At 38.3% G+C, this 16,537-nt stretch overlaps 2 protein-coding genes and 1 long non-coding RNA gene across 5 annotated transcripts in view; 2 read left to right on the top strand and 1 right to left on the bottom strand.

The window, feature by feature from the left end:
* The window catches only part of LOC309512029, a 276,593-nt gene that overhangs the window by 99,388 nt on the left and 160,668 nt on the right, over positions 1-16,537 (top strand). The gene's annotated exons all lie outside the window — the stretch shown is intronic.
* The window catches only part of LOC309512837 (polyunsaturated fatty acid lipoxygenase ALOX15B-like), a gene marked incomplete at its 3' end in the record, with an annotated part of 178,256 nt that overhangs the window by 66,398 nt on the left and 95,321 nt on the right, over positions 1-16,537 (bottom strand). The window lies entirely within an intron of this gene.
* On the top strand, positions 11,300-14,748 carry LOC309513248 (uncharacterized protein). The gene is made up of 4 exons (XM_082189020.1): positions 11,300-11,957; positions 12,600-12,674; positions 12,844-12,909; positions 13,166-14,748. Exons 1-4 carry the CDS (start codon positions 11,847-11,849, stop codon positions 14,276-14,278), a joined length of 1,365 nt encoding a protein of 454 aa, XP_082045146.1. The 5' UTR covers positions 11,300-11,846; the 3' UTR covers positions 14,279-14,748.

Here is a 16,537-nt window from a genome sequence, read left to right as displayed (position 1 = left end):
GCAGTTCTAGAAACAAAGTTACTTACGGGACCACCAAACCAGACGGAGCACACAACAGAGCTTCGTCATGGACACCCTCAGCATGTGCAGTGAGTCCCATGAAACTAGTACTCCTCGATAGGTAGAGAAACAAGCCGATCGACTTACTAATCGATGGCACAAACAGGGAGCTAAACCCAAAGGCACTCGAGACATCAGATTGTCACGAGCATCACATATTACCGCAGTAGCATCCTCTACCCCAGATACAGCTCTGACAAGGATTGCAAACACTGGTCTGCTACCACTGCCTATACATCTTGAGAACAGATTTGAAGTACTAATGAATGTAAATGAGAAATCCACAAATGTGATGAATGTGATCGAACACAGACTGAATAGGCCAGTAGCTAACACTGATGCTAACTGGCGCTCAAGGTCGAGCAGACAGCGGCACTCAGCTCAGAGCGCAGCCGAGCCCAGGACTCTGATAGTGGGGGACTCCATAATCAGAAACATTAGCAGCAGGGATACAACTACGTGCTGCCTTCCACAAGCAACAACTTCTGATATAAACAGGGAACTTCAGAACATTCTGATGAAACATAAGACTGCTAATCGACTCATCATACATGTGGGGAAGAATGATATTCATAAAGAGCAGTCAGAACTCCTTAAGAAGGATTTCAATAAACTTTTTGAAACACTTAAAAGACTGAAAGTTCAAACATTCATCAGTGGACCACTACCAGCAAGAGGAACAAACAGGTTTTCACGGTTGCTTGGGCTAAATACATGGCTGCAAAAAACCTGCAATATAAAAGCAGTGAACTTCATTGACAATTTCAATCTTTTCTGGAGTCAACGACAACTGTTTCATCGGGATGGCCATCACCCAAACAAACTTGGTTCAAGAGTGTTAAAGGACAATATCTACTTCTCCCTAAATCATCCTTCTGCGGTTTGTGCCAATCCACTCAATCTGAATGGCACACACACACCTGGACACAGTATGAATGACCACGGGACTTCACTTCAGCAGCAAAATGGACATGATAACACCACTCCGCCACAACAACCTCTGCTCACGGACACAATCTCAGCTGAGCCCTGCACACAGAGCTCACCACAGAGAGCCATATCAGAACTGCTTGAAGATTCAGCACCCAAGGACGACTTCCTGGAAAACAGCCAGGGAAGCCAGGACAGCATATTACAGCCTCCTATAACACCAGAGCAACAGCCCCTTTCACCAGATACTTTCTCCCTCTCCCCTGCTACGCCACTACTGTGCTTCTCACAGAAAATGGAAGAACTGGTGCATGCTGGAACCAGACTATCCCACTCTTTTGCTGCAAGCCCCCAGATACCAACTAAAAAAAGACAGGCACCACTACCACCAAAGCCTGCGGGCCCAGCTCGCCCTCCCCCTCCTCCTGTGAGAGCTCTTCGGCCTCTGCCACAACGCCAGGGCCCACACCCTCCTCCTTCTGCTCGAGGTGAACCAAAAACAACTGATACCAGCTCTCAGTGATATGTGTCGGGTCCCCGTTTTGATAACAGTAACTTTCTCAAATGTTTAAAAAACAAGCGGGAACCCAGTGTGCCTGTATCTTTCTCTATTGCTGTTCTATTACATGATAGAAAGTCTAAGGCCTTCAATAGCCGTACAGCAAAGCCAACTAATCTGGTGCCTATTACACGTCAAACTAATATTGCTGTGGGGAAAAGTAAGTCTGTTAAGTTAGCTCTTTTAAACATTCGCTCACTTAAAAATAAATCACTTCTAGTCAACGACTTAATAACCACAAACAACCTGGATTTTATGCTTCTAAATGAAACCTGGCTAGAAGACAGCTTCAGTGCAACAATCCTCAATGAAGCAGCCCCTCCTAACTTTACTTTTATGAGTGTCTGCAGAGCTGTTAAGAGAGGTGGGGGTCTAGCTGCTCTTTTTAAAGATATCTATCAATGTAAGCAAATATCATTTGGGAATTACTTGTCTTTCGAATATCTGGGTATTGTGTTAAAAGGTGCTCCACGCATTTTACTTTTCATTATTTACAGGCCTCCAAAATACTCTCCAGCCTTTGCTGAGGACTTTACAGAACTGTTATCAACAATTACCTCAGAGTTTGACTGTTTTGCCATTGCTGGAGATTTTAACATCCATATAGATAATGCAGAAAACAATATGGCAAAAGAAATCAAAACTGTTTTAAAAACTTTTGATCTGACTCAGCATGTACATGGACCCACACACAATCGTGGACACACTTTAGATTTACTTATCAGTAAGGGTCTAAACATTTCATCGATTGTTATTAAGGATGTAGCACTGTCTGATCATTTCTGTATTTTCTTTGATATATTGATCTCTCCTGCCACTGAAGCTAGATCTGTGTCTGTCAAGAAGAGATGCTTAAATGAGAACACTAGTGTCCTATTTATGAAGGCTATATCTTTAACACCAAGCATATCTGCAGACTCTGTTGATTTTCTCCTTGATTCTTTTAACTCAAAAGTTAAAGGTGTAATTGATGATATTGCTCCTGTGAAAGTCAGGAAGAAGAGTGGCAGACAAAAGGCACCTTGGAGAAACTCAACAGCAGTGCAAAATATGAAAAGACAATGCAGAAAAGCAGAGCGCATGTGGCGGAAGACAAAACTTGTAGTCCATTATAACATCTACAAAGACAGCCTTCATGCTTTCAATATGGAACTAGGCAAAGCTAGACAGACTTTCTTCTCAAATATTATAAACAGTAATTTAAACAACACACGCACTCTTTTTGCTACTGTAGAGAGACTGACAAACCCCCCAAGCCAGATTCCCAGTGAAATGCTCTCAGACAGCAAGTGCCGTGAGTTTGCTTCTTTCTTCTCTGAGAAAATTAATAATATCAGAAAGGTGATCAGCACATCCTTGACTTGCGCTGGGGTCAGACAGATCAAACCACCTGAGAAAGTAGTTACTATGTCTGATTTCAAAGAAATTGATGGCAAAATTTTGGAAGAAACCGTACAGCACCTTAAAACATCAACCTGCGCTCTTGACACACTTCCCACATCGTTTTTCAAAAGTGTTTTAAACAGTTTAGAAGCAGATCTTCTAGAAGTGGTAAATGCTTCACTTCTCTCTGGGAGTTTTCCAAACTCCCTAAAAACTGCAGTTGTCAAGCCCCTCCTGAATAAGAGCAATCTGGATAAGACCATATTAACCCTCTGGGGACCAAAAACGCGCCCGCGCGTTTTGCTCGTTTTTTTTTTTAGCAATGAAAAATAAACACAAAATGCTCTGTTAATTTTGATCTTTCATTTTCGTGTAATACATCAATCGATCCTGTTCAGTTTCTATTTTTTTTCTGTCTACTCACAATACAAATAAAGTGTTTTGCTTTTTGACAAATAAAGAAAAACTAACATGATGCTATTTCTGCCTTCTCTCTGGCAGTAAACTCCCATTTGAAACGCGTTCGAAAATTATCTATAACTCCGCGAAAATTCAGTCAAACAGGCAAACAGACCCACGGGCATAAAGCTTGAGATCGCAGCTTTTAAATGAAGTAATTTATATAAAAAACAAATATTATCAGCTTCTGTAATCTGTATAAAAAGAGAGCGACTCCAGTCGAGCTCATTAGGAGCCATTCAAAAGTAATTTGACCACGCCCCGGAGAGCGCGTGCTATTCAAACGCAAATTCTGAGAACCATTTCAGTCTGTGAAACGCCCCCACATCAGCTGTAAACAAAGAGGCATAATATAGCCTACCTTATGGAGAAAATTTTCCGTGCTGATATGAGGAGCAGATCCCGCTGAGGAGTGAGGTAGGCTAAGTTATCCTTTCTCAAGTGTTAATGTGGAATAACGTTATGGAATAACGTTGTAGGCTTATGTAAACAAAAAGATGAATCGCGTTTCTATAATATGAATAGCGTTTCTGTGAGATGAATGAAGGGTACATATTTGTAAAGACTGTTTAGCCTAAATATGAATCGCGCGTCTGTGTGTGAAAGAATAAACTGCTTTTACAGTTACAGTTACTGCGTTACAGTCAGGCGAAGTATGAAAGACAACATTTTGTTGACTAGATTTGGGTACAGTTTTTACTGTAGAATATACTGTCACATCAAATAAGCTTTTCTGCTCATATATATAAAATACTATTTTGTCAAAAATAAAGTCATAGACTAAGATGTTCCAATGTTGGCTATATTCAAACTAATGAATACATATGATAAAATGTAGGCCTATAATCTTTTTTTTTTTTTTTTACAAAGAAAGAGTACTTTTTTTGCAGAAATATTGCTGAAATTGTAATTATTGTTGTAATTGTAACCTTTTTAATAAAATAGCAAAACATATTTACAAGATAGATGTAAGCAAAATCTTAAATGGTCAATATAAGTCTTCTTCTAAATATATAGGCTATTTTGTCCTTGCATTGTGGCTCAGTCAGTGTCACACCTGAATGAATGGCTAATTATGCAGAGTCATTATGCAGAGTGGGTGGGACTGGGTAATCTAAGGTGTAAACTACTCCTCCCCCTCGCATATTGGCTTTCCAAGCAAAACCTGTTTTACACCATTTAAATCAATGTATTTTTTTTTTTGTGAACGATAAAGCAAGACTATTTTCACATAATTTTGAAGCTAGAACTCCAAGAGAAAACATCCATTAGTCAAAAGTCTTGTGGGCACATATTTTGTATGAGTTTTGTGGTCTTATTTCAGCAACTTTCATTTTTATTTTTTTAAATAACCACGCATAAACATTATTCTCTTAAAAATACAAACATCTACATACATGTTGCTCGCATATTATGGTAGGCCTGTTTGTGCTATATAGAGTGAATTTACACCTTTGCCATTAACATGTTTATAAATAACTGAAAAAAGCACAAATGTCAGAGCATGTCAGAACATCTCAAGGGCCCCAAAAACAGCTTGGTCCCCAGAGGGTTAAGCAACTATAGACCAATCTCAAATCTTCCTTTCATAGGTAAGATCATTGAAAAAGTTGTCTTCAATCAGCTGAACAAATTCTTATGCTCGAATGGATACTTTGACAATTTTCAATCTGGTTTCCGACCGCACCACAGCACAGAGACAGCGCTCATAAAGATAATAAACGATATTCGCTTAAATACTGACTCAGGCAAATTATCAGTGCTGGTACTACTCGACCTCAGTGCTGCATTTGACACTGTCGATCACAACATACTTCTGGACAGGCTGGAAAACTGGGTGGGGCTTTCTGGGATAGTCCTAAAATGGTTCAGGTCATACTTAGATGGGAGAGGTTATTATGTGAGTATAGGAGACCATAAGTCTGAGTGGACATCCATGACATGCGGAGTCCCTCAAGGCTCAATTCTTGCGCCACTCCTGTTCAACCTGTATATGCTCCCAATGAGCCAAATAATGAGAAAGAACCAAATCTCTTACCACAGCTATGCAGACGACACACAGCTGTACTTAGCCCTATCGCCTAACGATTACAGCCCCATTGACTCCCTGTGCCAATGCATTGATGAAGTCAACAGTTGGATGTGTCAAAACTTTCTTCAGTTAAACAAAGACAAAACTGAAGTCATTGCGTTTGGAAACAAAGATGAAGTTCTCAAGGTGAACGCATACCTTCACTCTAGGGGTCAAACAACTAAAAATCAAGTCAGGAATCTTGGTGTGACACTAGAGTCAGAGCTTAGTTTCAGTAGTCATGTCAAAGCAATAACTAAATCAGCATACTATCATCTGAAAAATATTGCAAGAATTAGATGCTTTGTTTCCAGACAAGACTTAGAGAAACTTGTGCATGCTTTCATCACCAGCAGGGTGGATTATTGTAATGGACTCCTCACTGGCCTTCCCAAAAAGACCATAAGACAGTTGCAGCTCATACAGAACGCTGCCGCTAGGATTCTGAGCAGAACCAGAAAATATGAACATATCACACCAGTCCTCAGGTCTTTACACTGGCTCCCAGTTAAACTTAGGATTGATTTTAAAGTATTATTACTGGTATATAAATCATTCAATGGCCTAGGACCTCAATACATTGCAGATATGCTCACTGAATATAAACCCAACAGATCACTCAGATCATTAGGATCATATCAGCTTGAAATACCAAGGGTTCACTCTAAGCATGGTGAGTCTGCTTTTAGCTATTATGCCAGCCGCAGCTGGAACCAGCTTCCAGAAGAGATCAGATGTGCTCCTACTGTAGTCACATTCAAATCCAGACTCAAAACACATCTGTTTAACTATGCATTTACTGAATGAGCACTGTGCCAATGTTCGTCCGACTGTTTGTACTGTATTTTATTTTTTATTTTTCTAAACTGTTTTAATTATTCTTATTTCTTTTTATTATTTTAATTTCTTCTATGTAAAGCACTTTGAATTGCCATTGTGTATGAAATGTGCTATATAAATAAACTTGCCTTGCCTTGCCTTGCCTTGAAGTGTGTCATTTTGCAAACAATCTAGGAATTATGCAAATTGAGTGTGGTGTTTGGATAATTGTGATTCTGTTTTGAAAAAAAGAACCCGGTTTTCAAAATTGCGTGTAAACAATTGAAAAAAACTGTAACACATTTCTTGTTGCTTTAACACAAAATGCATACAATTAACACAAATTTAAAATGCTTGAACTTCTTTTACACACAAGCTCAAACAAGACCAAAACAATGGATTTTTACTGCCAAATTTACCAATGCCTTAACACTGTATGTCAGAACAGATAACACCATGTTCTAAACCTAACCTTACAGGCTAAAGTCAAGGTAAACAGCTGCTTACATTGTGAACTGAAACACAAATATATCCCCTGTATTTTATTCTATTCTTACTGAGAAACAGCTGATTGAATTATGCAAATAATTAGAAGATGACTATTTTTTTCATTCTTCTGGTGCTTTTTCTGTTCGTATATTTTGTATTTTCACATTATTCCATTGCTAGTGAGAAACAGCTGATTGAAGTTATGCAAATATGGGACAATGTGGCATTCCACCATTCCCGTGCAGTCACAGCCTGGTTTGACGCCCATCAGAGGATGATGTCCGTTTTCCTTGCCCCTTACTTCCCTTTCCTCAACCCCATTGAGGAGTTTTCTCAGCCTGGAGATGAAAGGTTTTTGACCATTATCCACAGGACCAAATGTCCCTCCTGTATGCAGAAGATGCTGCACACCAAGACATCACAGCTGAACACTACCAGGATAAGGCAAGCCAAAAGATTCTTCCCAAGATGCCTTGCCAGGGAAGATATCAGGTGTGATGTGGATGAGAACGTGGACAAATGCAGAAGACCGCGCAGATTAGAAGATGGCTTTTTCTGTTTGTATATTTTGTATTTTCACATACAGTAATACTGTAAATGGCAGCTATATTGCATATTTGTGTTATCTTGCAGAAATGTCCTGTTGCAAATAAAGCCGTTACTGCAGCAATTCTGTCTCTGTCTTCTTTTTTTCATAAACCATACATTCTATAAAGCTACTCTAAGAAGGGTCATTTATTTTGTTGTATTGAATTTCTTCTGCAAAAAAAAAACAAACAACAACAACAACAACAACAACAAAATGCATGCATTTACATTACAAACAAAACAAAAATGTAGAGAGACTTCAAAAAAAAAACTGCAGTGCAAAACACAATCTATGATCAATACAATACTGTCTGTTGTATAAGGGCAGACCTGACACATATAAAATAATGCAGTTTCTGTAATTAATTTCAGCTGATGATAGTGTTGTTTTTGTCATTGTGCTATGATTGACTAAATGTTCCTGTTGGAAGTGAACATGTGTTAGTGTTTTGAATAATTATTTGATTTTGAGACATGTTTGCAGTGTTTTGTTAGACATAGTGTATTGTGTTAGTGTATTATTGTATTTTGAAAATTAGTTTTGGAGTTTAATTTACAATGTGTGATTTTGAGCATGAAATTAACCGTTTTGCCCATTGTGTGTTTTAGGTGTGTTGGTGCGTTAAGAGTTTAGGAAACTTGTTAAATGTATTGAAAAAACTGTCATAGCGATTGTAAAAAACTGTCATAGCGATTGTAAAAAACTGTAAAGAAACTATGCTGCATCCTCTCTTCTGTTTCGGCCTGTTGCCCTTTTATACTAAAGCTCTGATTGCTAACTGCAAAACTGTGACGGGTGTTTGCCCATGTGATGAGTCAGTGTGCATATCTGAATGGCAGTGTGTTCCTTGTGAAGAGATTTTCTGCATGAAAATTGTGCCAAAAGCAGAGAATTGTGTGTAGTGTTTTGAAAAAAGTGTGTTTTAGAACTGCAATCTGAGTGTAAAGCAGGAATTGTGCTTGTAGTTTAGCAGGATTGGTTCAGGGGGTCGGTGCATGAGTTACATGTTGTGGTCATTGTGTCTCAAGTTCCAGTATTTGTGTGTAAACCATTGATAAAAACTGTAACATGTGAATAAAGAGGGGACGAGGTTCTGCTTACTGGTCTACTGTAATGTTTAGCTGTTGTATACCAAATCATAATTATTATCACAAATAACTGAGACAAACCTCCCGAATCAGAATCAGAATCAGAAAGAGCTCTGCTGCCAAGTGTGTTTGCACACCAGGAATTAGTTTCGACAACAACAGTACACAGACTGTAAAATACAACATAAAGAATAAAGAAAAGCGAATAAGATACAAAATAGACAAACTGTGTACAAGCAAATTTAGAGCAGATTTATTGAGTGTCAGATGCTGTGCACCAAACATCAATAACAAGCAAAAGAACAAACCCTCTTATATTTATTTGAAAGTGCAGTTAGTGCCCTCTCCTTTTTTTGTCAGTGTTTATTTAAAACATCCAATTATACAGAATTATACGATGTCAATATTTAATTGAATACAGTATATACTGTAGGGTATGAATTTACCCCTAAATACCCATATTACCCATATTATGAGAACAGATGCATGAAAGGAGACTGTATTTGTGTTCTTTTTTTATAATATATGTTCTTTTTTTATAATATATTGCCAGTGGTGTAATCTAGCTTGCTTTACTCTGTGCTGGACATCCTGGTTAGGTGAGGCACAATGGATAGCTTAAAAAACAGTGTTTAACAGTAACATTATGCATCCCTGCCCATTTTAACCCTCTGATGGTCTTCAAAAAAAGTGACACTCGTGGTCTTTGGGGTCTATTGGACCCCAGACAATAACATTTAATTTTGTAACAGAACAATATTTTTTTTTTTTTTTTTTTTTTTTTTATATTTTTATTCTGTTTATTAATGTTTTTACTCAACATTTGTGCAGTTTTTGGAGGATTTATGATATTTTTTTAATTTCTATAAATAAATAAATAAATATTTTTTTAAATAGGGCTTTAAAAAAAACAAAACATTTTATGTTAAATACACTTTATAAAAGACACAAATTTCTAACTTTCATTCCTGGGGATACCATGGATAATTTTACAAGGTTTAATGTAAGATTTTTGGAAAATACAGTTTAAAAGTCCAAGGCATTGTTGTTTATGTTTACTTCCGGGGTTCTTCCCACCGGAGCCTCACTTTCGATTTCAAAATGGCGGCTGCGTGAAATCAGCGTATAGACCCCAAAGACCACAAGTGTCACTATTTTTGTCAAGCCTACATAAAAACAGATAACATTCCATTTGAATTTTTTTTTTTTGTAGATCTAGAAAGTGTTGAGAGCCGTAGGAAGTTTCATACCATTTGGAAAAAGAGAACTTTTTTTTTTTATTTAAGCAAAAGTCATTTGGGGTCCAATGGACCCCGAAGACCATCAGTGGGTATACTGACATCTTTGTACTGGATAAAATGTGAACATGTGCATCACGTAGACTACAGTACTGTACACAGCCTAACAAACACATTATTGGTTTGTTTGCATTCAGAGACTCTGACCAGCTGCAAGAGCCATCAGGAACCGACAGACCAAGGACGGCTTTGACAGAAGAAGCGAAGCAGAGGCTGTCTGAAGAGGTCTGCGACACCATCCTGGCTCACACCAAAGCGAGGTTCTCTTTCACTGGCCACCTTGTGAGTGCTACCTTAGTACAGGGAGATATGTTTGAAATGTACTGCCATTCATTTCCGGCTGAGACTCTGAATGCCACTGTGAAGGCATATCCCTCGCTGAACAAGGCAAAGCTCAAGACGGAACTGTCTCTGATCTATGAGAATCCTGAATTCAAGGCTTGCTGTGGTGCACTGACACTACTGTACCAGATTATCATGAGCTACAACCTCCAGGAGACATTCTCTGAGACTGTGAGTTTGTTGAACATTCTCATAACTACTCCCATGACAACAGCTGAAGCTCAGAGATGTTTCTCAACTTTGAAAAGAATTAAGACATTCCTGCGAAATTCAATGGGCCAGGAACATCTGAATGCACTGGCCATGCTCTCCATGGAGAGGGAACTAGTCCTCAAAATGCATGATTTCAATGAGAAAGTCATTGACCGCTTTGCTGCACTGAAAGAGAGACGAGCAACATTTCAGTACAAGTAATGTAGTCTCTCTCTCTCTCTCTATCTGTCCCCCACCCCTTCCCGTGAGGATGGACACTGGGTTACAGCGGCCCTCACAACCCCCCCACCCCCCCCTCCCTTCCCGTGAGGATGGACACTGGGTTACAGCGGCCCTCACAGCCCCCCACCCCCCCCCTTCCCGTGAGGATAGACACTGGGTTACAGCGGCCCTCACAACCCCCCCACCCCCCCCTCCCTTCCCGTGAGGATGGACACTGGGTTACAGCGGCCCTCACAGCCCCCCACCCCCCCCTTCCCGTGAGGATAGACACTGGGTTACAGCGGCCCTCACAGTTCTCTGCAAACCTATGGTGGCATCATGCCTGCAGTGTATGGGGCGCCGTTTGTAAAGCGGCTCACGCTGAAAATAACAGCAACATTTTGTCACATTTAGCTTCAAACTATGTTTAAAAAACTGGTATGGTCACTTTTTAGCACATTTAAAAACAATATTTATCAACTTAGGGATATTTTAAATAGTTAAATCTAAATGTTAAATGTTAAATCTAAATGCTAAATCTAAATGTTAAATCTAAATCTAAATCTAAATGTTAAATCTAAATGTTAAATCTAAATCTAAATGTTAAATCTAAATCTAAATCTAAATGTTAAATCTAAATCTAAATCTAAATGTTAAATCTAAATGTTAAATCTAAATCTAAATGTTGAATCTAAATGTTAAATCTAAATCTAAACCTAAACCTAAATGTTAAATCTAAATGTTTAATCTAAATCTAAATCTAAATGTTGAATCTAAATGTTAAATCTAAATCTAAATCTAAATGTTAAATCTAAATGTTAAATCTAAATCTAAATCTAAATGTTAAATCTAAATGTTAAATCTAAATCTAAATCTAAATGTTGAATCTAAATGTTAAATCTAAATCTAAATCTAAATGTTGAATCTAAATGTTTCGGGGGAAACTAAATATTTAACTAATATGCTAATTAAAAATGCCGGTAACCGGAAGTGCCAAAATAAAAGCTCAAGGAGGTCAGTGTGTGTTTATAGAATGGTTTATAGTGTCAAATAACAAATAAAAAGCATCTCATCCGAGGAAATGGACTCTTGGGCATGGATTATCGTGATAATAACTACCTAAAATAATAATCACGTTTGGAGAAACTGTATTTGAAGAGTAGGCTGGTGTCACTGTTATGAAAAGTGCGGGACTTATGACCTGCAGCCATAATAGCCAGCCACGAGGGGGCTCACTTTGACTGAATGTCAACTCATCACTCTCTGTCAACTCATCACTCTCTGTCATGTTCGCTTGCTTAAAGCCTATATCCCCGCCCGCCCCGGACCAGGTACGTCGTTCAAAATGTCCAACGAAACGGCGTTAGCCGAGAGCATCGGCAGAGCCGTCCTGGCGGCAATTCAAAATGTTTCAACAACGACAGCAACCGCCTCAGGGCCACCACAGGCCACCTCGGTAAGTATGTTTTCCAAATCACGTAGCATTCGATTCTTGTCAAGGCTAACTTAACTAAACTAGCTAACGGTAGCCAGTAGAGATTTGCTACTAGCACCAAATGCACTTTATGTGTAACGTTAGCACATTTGTTTTCTATAAACCGTAAAACTCACACCGGTTAAGTGACGCAGTGGGATGAACTCATGAGTAAATGTGAGTTTACGATTATGTGAAGATGTTCTGAGCAGCAAAGCATAAATTATATAATTTAGCGTTACAGCTAACGGAGGCTGCTTGTCACCCCTCAGGCCCACAAATGACACTGTAAATTGTTGGTCAAATGGAAATCTTCCTCTGTCCTCAGTCAGACATCTCACCTTGGCTTACCTGCTGGCCTTTACTCACAAGATAAAACCGTTCTCTGCTTGGCTAGAGAGAGAGAGAAATGCTGATGGAGGACAGAGGCAGTCACAATGATAAAGACATTTAATTTAATGTGAATAAGGTACCACAGTCAGAGTGCATACTGTAAAAAAGCATAAAATGTATCTCTCTTTGTTTCCTTTGCCAATCTCAACCCTGGTTTTTGACTGCTGGACATTTAAACACTAAAAACACATGAAATATAATGTTGCTAATATTTAGCTAATGTCTCTTCAGACTCCCACCACCTACAATTACACACCGCCGGGGCCAGCCACACCCACCACCTCCACTGGGACATCATACCGCTCGGTATACTTTCATACTCATGTAACCTAGAAAGCTGTTTGTTGGTTTTTTAATTTGTGTGGTGTAATGTTTCGGCATTAGTTCCAATCATGGTGGCATATTTTACACAACACTAACACGTGACAAGATAACAACGTCTTTGGTATTTTGTTTATATTTTAATACTCCTCAGGGCTCCAGCACCAGCGCAACCATACCTTTACCAGCAACAGACTTTGCTCCAGTGACCTGTCTGTCAGTAAGTATTAATATTCATGTTCATATTTGTTTGATTTATTTCTTATTTACCTCTCAGTAACCTCTCATCTTTTGATTGTCCATTTTATTTAAACATTCCTTAAATAAATGTACAGTACAATCTATAATTTTCTTCAGTCAGAAAGATAATGAGTGGATGTGAATGCTCATCTGTTATAATGTCTATAATTCTCTCTTGAATAACCCTTGTTTGTTATAGAAACATGCCAAATGTCATATTCTTTGGTGTGTTCTAGAATGACTACCAAGGAAGACATCAGATTTCCAAAGAGGAGCTTGAACATGTTCTTTCACTGAAAACCACCTTTACAGAAGCGGCATCTATTCTTTCAATCTCAAGGCCAACTTTCTACAAGTTACTGCAAGACTATAATATCCCAACGTCAAAATATAAGAGCATCAGTGATCAACAGTTGGATCTTGAAGTGTCAGAAATAAAAACTGAACACCCAAATGTTGGAGAAGTGATGCTTATGGGGCATCTCCGCTCCAAAAACATTGTGGTTCAAAGACAACGTGTAAGAGATTCACTGCGAAGGATGGACCCAACTGGTGTCCTAGCCAGGAGAAGAACAGCAATAGCTCGACGAGTATACTCTGTCCCACATCCAAATTTCATATGGCATGTAGACGGAAATCATAAGTTGATTAGGTGGAAATTGGTTGTTCATGGTGCCATAGACGGCTACAGTAGGATGTTGATGTTTCTTCACTGCTCCAACAATAATCGTGCTGAAACTGTAAGAGACCTCTTTACTGCAGCTGTTGGACAGTTTGGCAGACCACTGCACATCAGGACTGATCACGGAGGAGAGAACGTTCAGATTTGGGAGGACATGCATGCGAGCAGGGGGGAAGGCTCTGTCTTAACAGGAAGTTCTGTACACAACCAGAGGATCGAGCGTTTTAACCGAGACTTGAACAAAAACTGCAGCCATATTTATGCACCCATTTTTTATGAACTGGAATCCCTGGGTATCCTAGACATAGACAATGCAACAGACCTATTTTGTCTCCATTATGTCTTTCTACCCAGAATCAACCGCACTTTGGAGGAATTCAAAGCTGGATTTAACAATCACTCTATATCATCTGAAGGAAATAGAACACCAGTTCAGCTTTTTACTCTGGACAATGATTTGCCTCATTTTCACAACCCAGAACTCTCAACAGCAGGGGTAGTTTTCTGTTCCTCACCAAACTCTCAAAGAGGATTTTCCCCATTGAATGACAGGGATTTGCAAGAACTGAATAATGCCATTAACCCTCTTCAAAATGACAACAACAATGGCAAAACATTGTTTCAGAGAACACAACAGTTTATTTTTGATAAACTTGTAAATGTGTGATCTCAGCATAACATGGACATCTGGGTAACATTAGCCTTATTGCACTTTCAAAAGTACACTGTGAAACAAATATTGATGTTTTGTTGTGCTTCTTGAACTACAAGATTTAAAGCCTCTTGCCAGCATATAGATGTTTGAAAATTGCATGATGGCACATACTTGATGTCAGTGTTAAAAAGGCTACAGACGCACTTTTGCATCTGTTAGTTTTCTGTCAAGTCAAAAGCAATGGTACTGTGGATAAATACAAGATGACTCATGTGAAAGAACAGTGCAATACTTTTCAGGGCTCTACAGATGTATTGATACATAATTGTCTTACACTACATTGTTTCTGATTTTTAAAGTACCTAAATATGCAAAGTAAAAGTACTCCGTGAAGTAAAACGATACCTGTCAGTGTTTTATAATATCTTATAATATACATACGTAACTATTGTATCTTTATTATGCATCTCTGAGAAGATGGCTGTTCATAAGGTAAGAAAAAAACATTTGTGCATTTTGCAGCTAATCCAAAAGGTTTTGTAAAGTGCTTGAGTAGGAATAAAGGAATTTTTTCAACACATCAACAAATACAATCTTCAGTTTATCACAAAACATTCAACATCAATAAATCTGAATATACATGGCTTTCAATGGTGAGGAGGGGAATTAAAAATTGTAATCTGAAAAGTATTTTAAATTTCTACTGAAGTACCTTACTTGAGTAAATGTACATAGTTTATTCCTTCACTACCGTTTCAGTATAAAAAAAACTCATTGTTAAAAAACACACACAGCACAAGGTTAAAGTAACTACATTAGTGATTTATTACTCCGATGACTGATTCCATATCCTTCCCATCATACAGTACAACATCTTACAGTATAAAGAAGGGTCAGATACAGTCCTCACAGAGGTAAACACTTTTTGTAATGAACATCCACAAACAGGAATAAAGTTTACATACAGCCAAACCTTAAAGGGATAGTTCACTTTAAAATGAAAATTCTGTCATCAATTACTCACCCTCAAGTTGTTTCAAACCTGTATGAATTTCTTTCTTCTGCTGAACACAAAGGAAGATATTTAGAAGAATGTCAGTAACCAAACAGTTAACTGATCCCATTGACTTCCATAGTATTTTTTTTTTCCTACTATGGAAGTCAATGGGATCAGTTAACTGTTTGGTTACTGACATTCTTCTAAATATCTTCCTTTGTGTTCAGCAGAAGAAAGAAATTCATACAGGTTTGAAACAACTTGAGGGTGAGTAATTGATGACAGAATTTTCATTTTAAAGTAAACTATCCCTTTAAGTCCTTAAACTATAATGAACTCAAAGGGGCTACGGTTGTACACACTCTTGTTGAGGTACAGCAACTGAATGTTTTTTTTGTTTTGTTTTTTCACTAGGCTATACTGATTGCATATGGCTGGCTGTTGATTTACAGAAATACATCACAATGATGCATTTTTATTGCAAATGAGCTCTTAACAGAAAATTTGATTAACTGATTTCAGTAAATTAAGAGTAGATTTACAGTATAAATCAAAACTAGGACAGTCAAGTCAAGTCAAGTCAAGTCAAGTTTATTTGTATAGCGCTTTTCACAATACAGATTGTATCAAAGCAGCTTCACAGTGTTAAATTTAAATACAACAAAGTTTGTTTCAAGAGGAATTTATTGATTGATAAAATTAAATTAAATATCCCCAAAATATCCCCAACTGAGCAAGCCAAAGGCAACAGTGGCAAGGAACCGAAAAACTCCATCAAGTGACCTAATGGTGTCGTAAAACTCCATCAGGTGACCTAATGGAGAAAAAAAAACCTTAGGAGAACCCAGGCTCAGTCGGGGGCCAGTTCTCCTCTGGCATTTATGAGCTAGAGGCCGGATTGTAGTTTGAACTGTGGGATTATATGAATGCCTGGCTGAAGAGATGCGACTTTAATCTAGTTTTAAACTGGGAGAGCGAGTCTGAGCAACGAACAGTATCAGGAAGACTATTCCAGAGTTTTGGAGCCAAATGTGAAAATGCTCTCCCTCCTTTGGTGGTTCTGAATATCCTAGGTATGACCAAAAGCCTTGAATTTAGTGATCTTAAAGAGCGCGATGGATTATAGGGCGATAGAAGATCCGTTAAATAGACTGGAGCTAAGCCGTTTAGGGCTTTATAAGTCAGTAGCAATACCTTGTAATTAATACGGAACTTTATAGGTAACCAATGCAGTGATGATAAAATCGGTGTTATATGATCATATTTTCTTGATC

Source organism: Leuciscus leuciscus (genome assembly GCF_965113295.1).
Source record: "Leuciscus leuciscus genome assembly, chromosome: 13".
Classification (NCBI taxonomy): domain Eukaryota; kingdom Metazoa; phylum Chordata; class Actinopteri; order Cypriniformes; family Leuciscidae; genus Leuciscus; species Leuciscus leuciscus.
The sequence above is the reverse complement of the archived record's forward strand: the minus strand, read 5'-3'. Positions and strand labels throughout refer to the sequence as shown.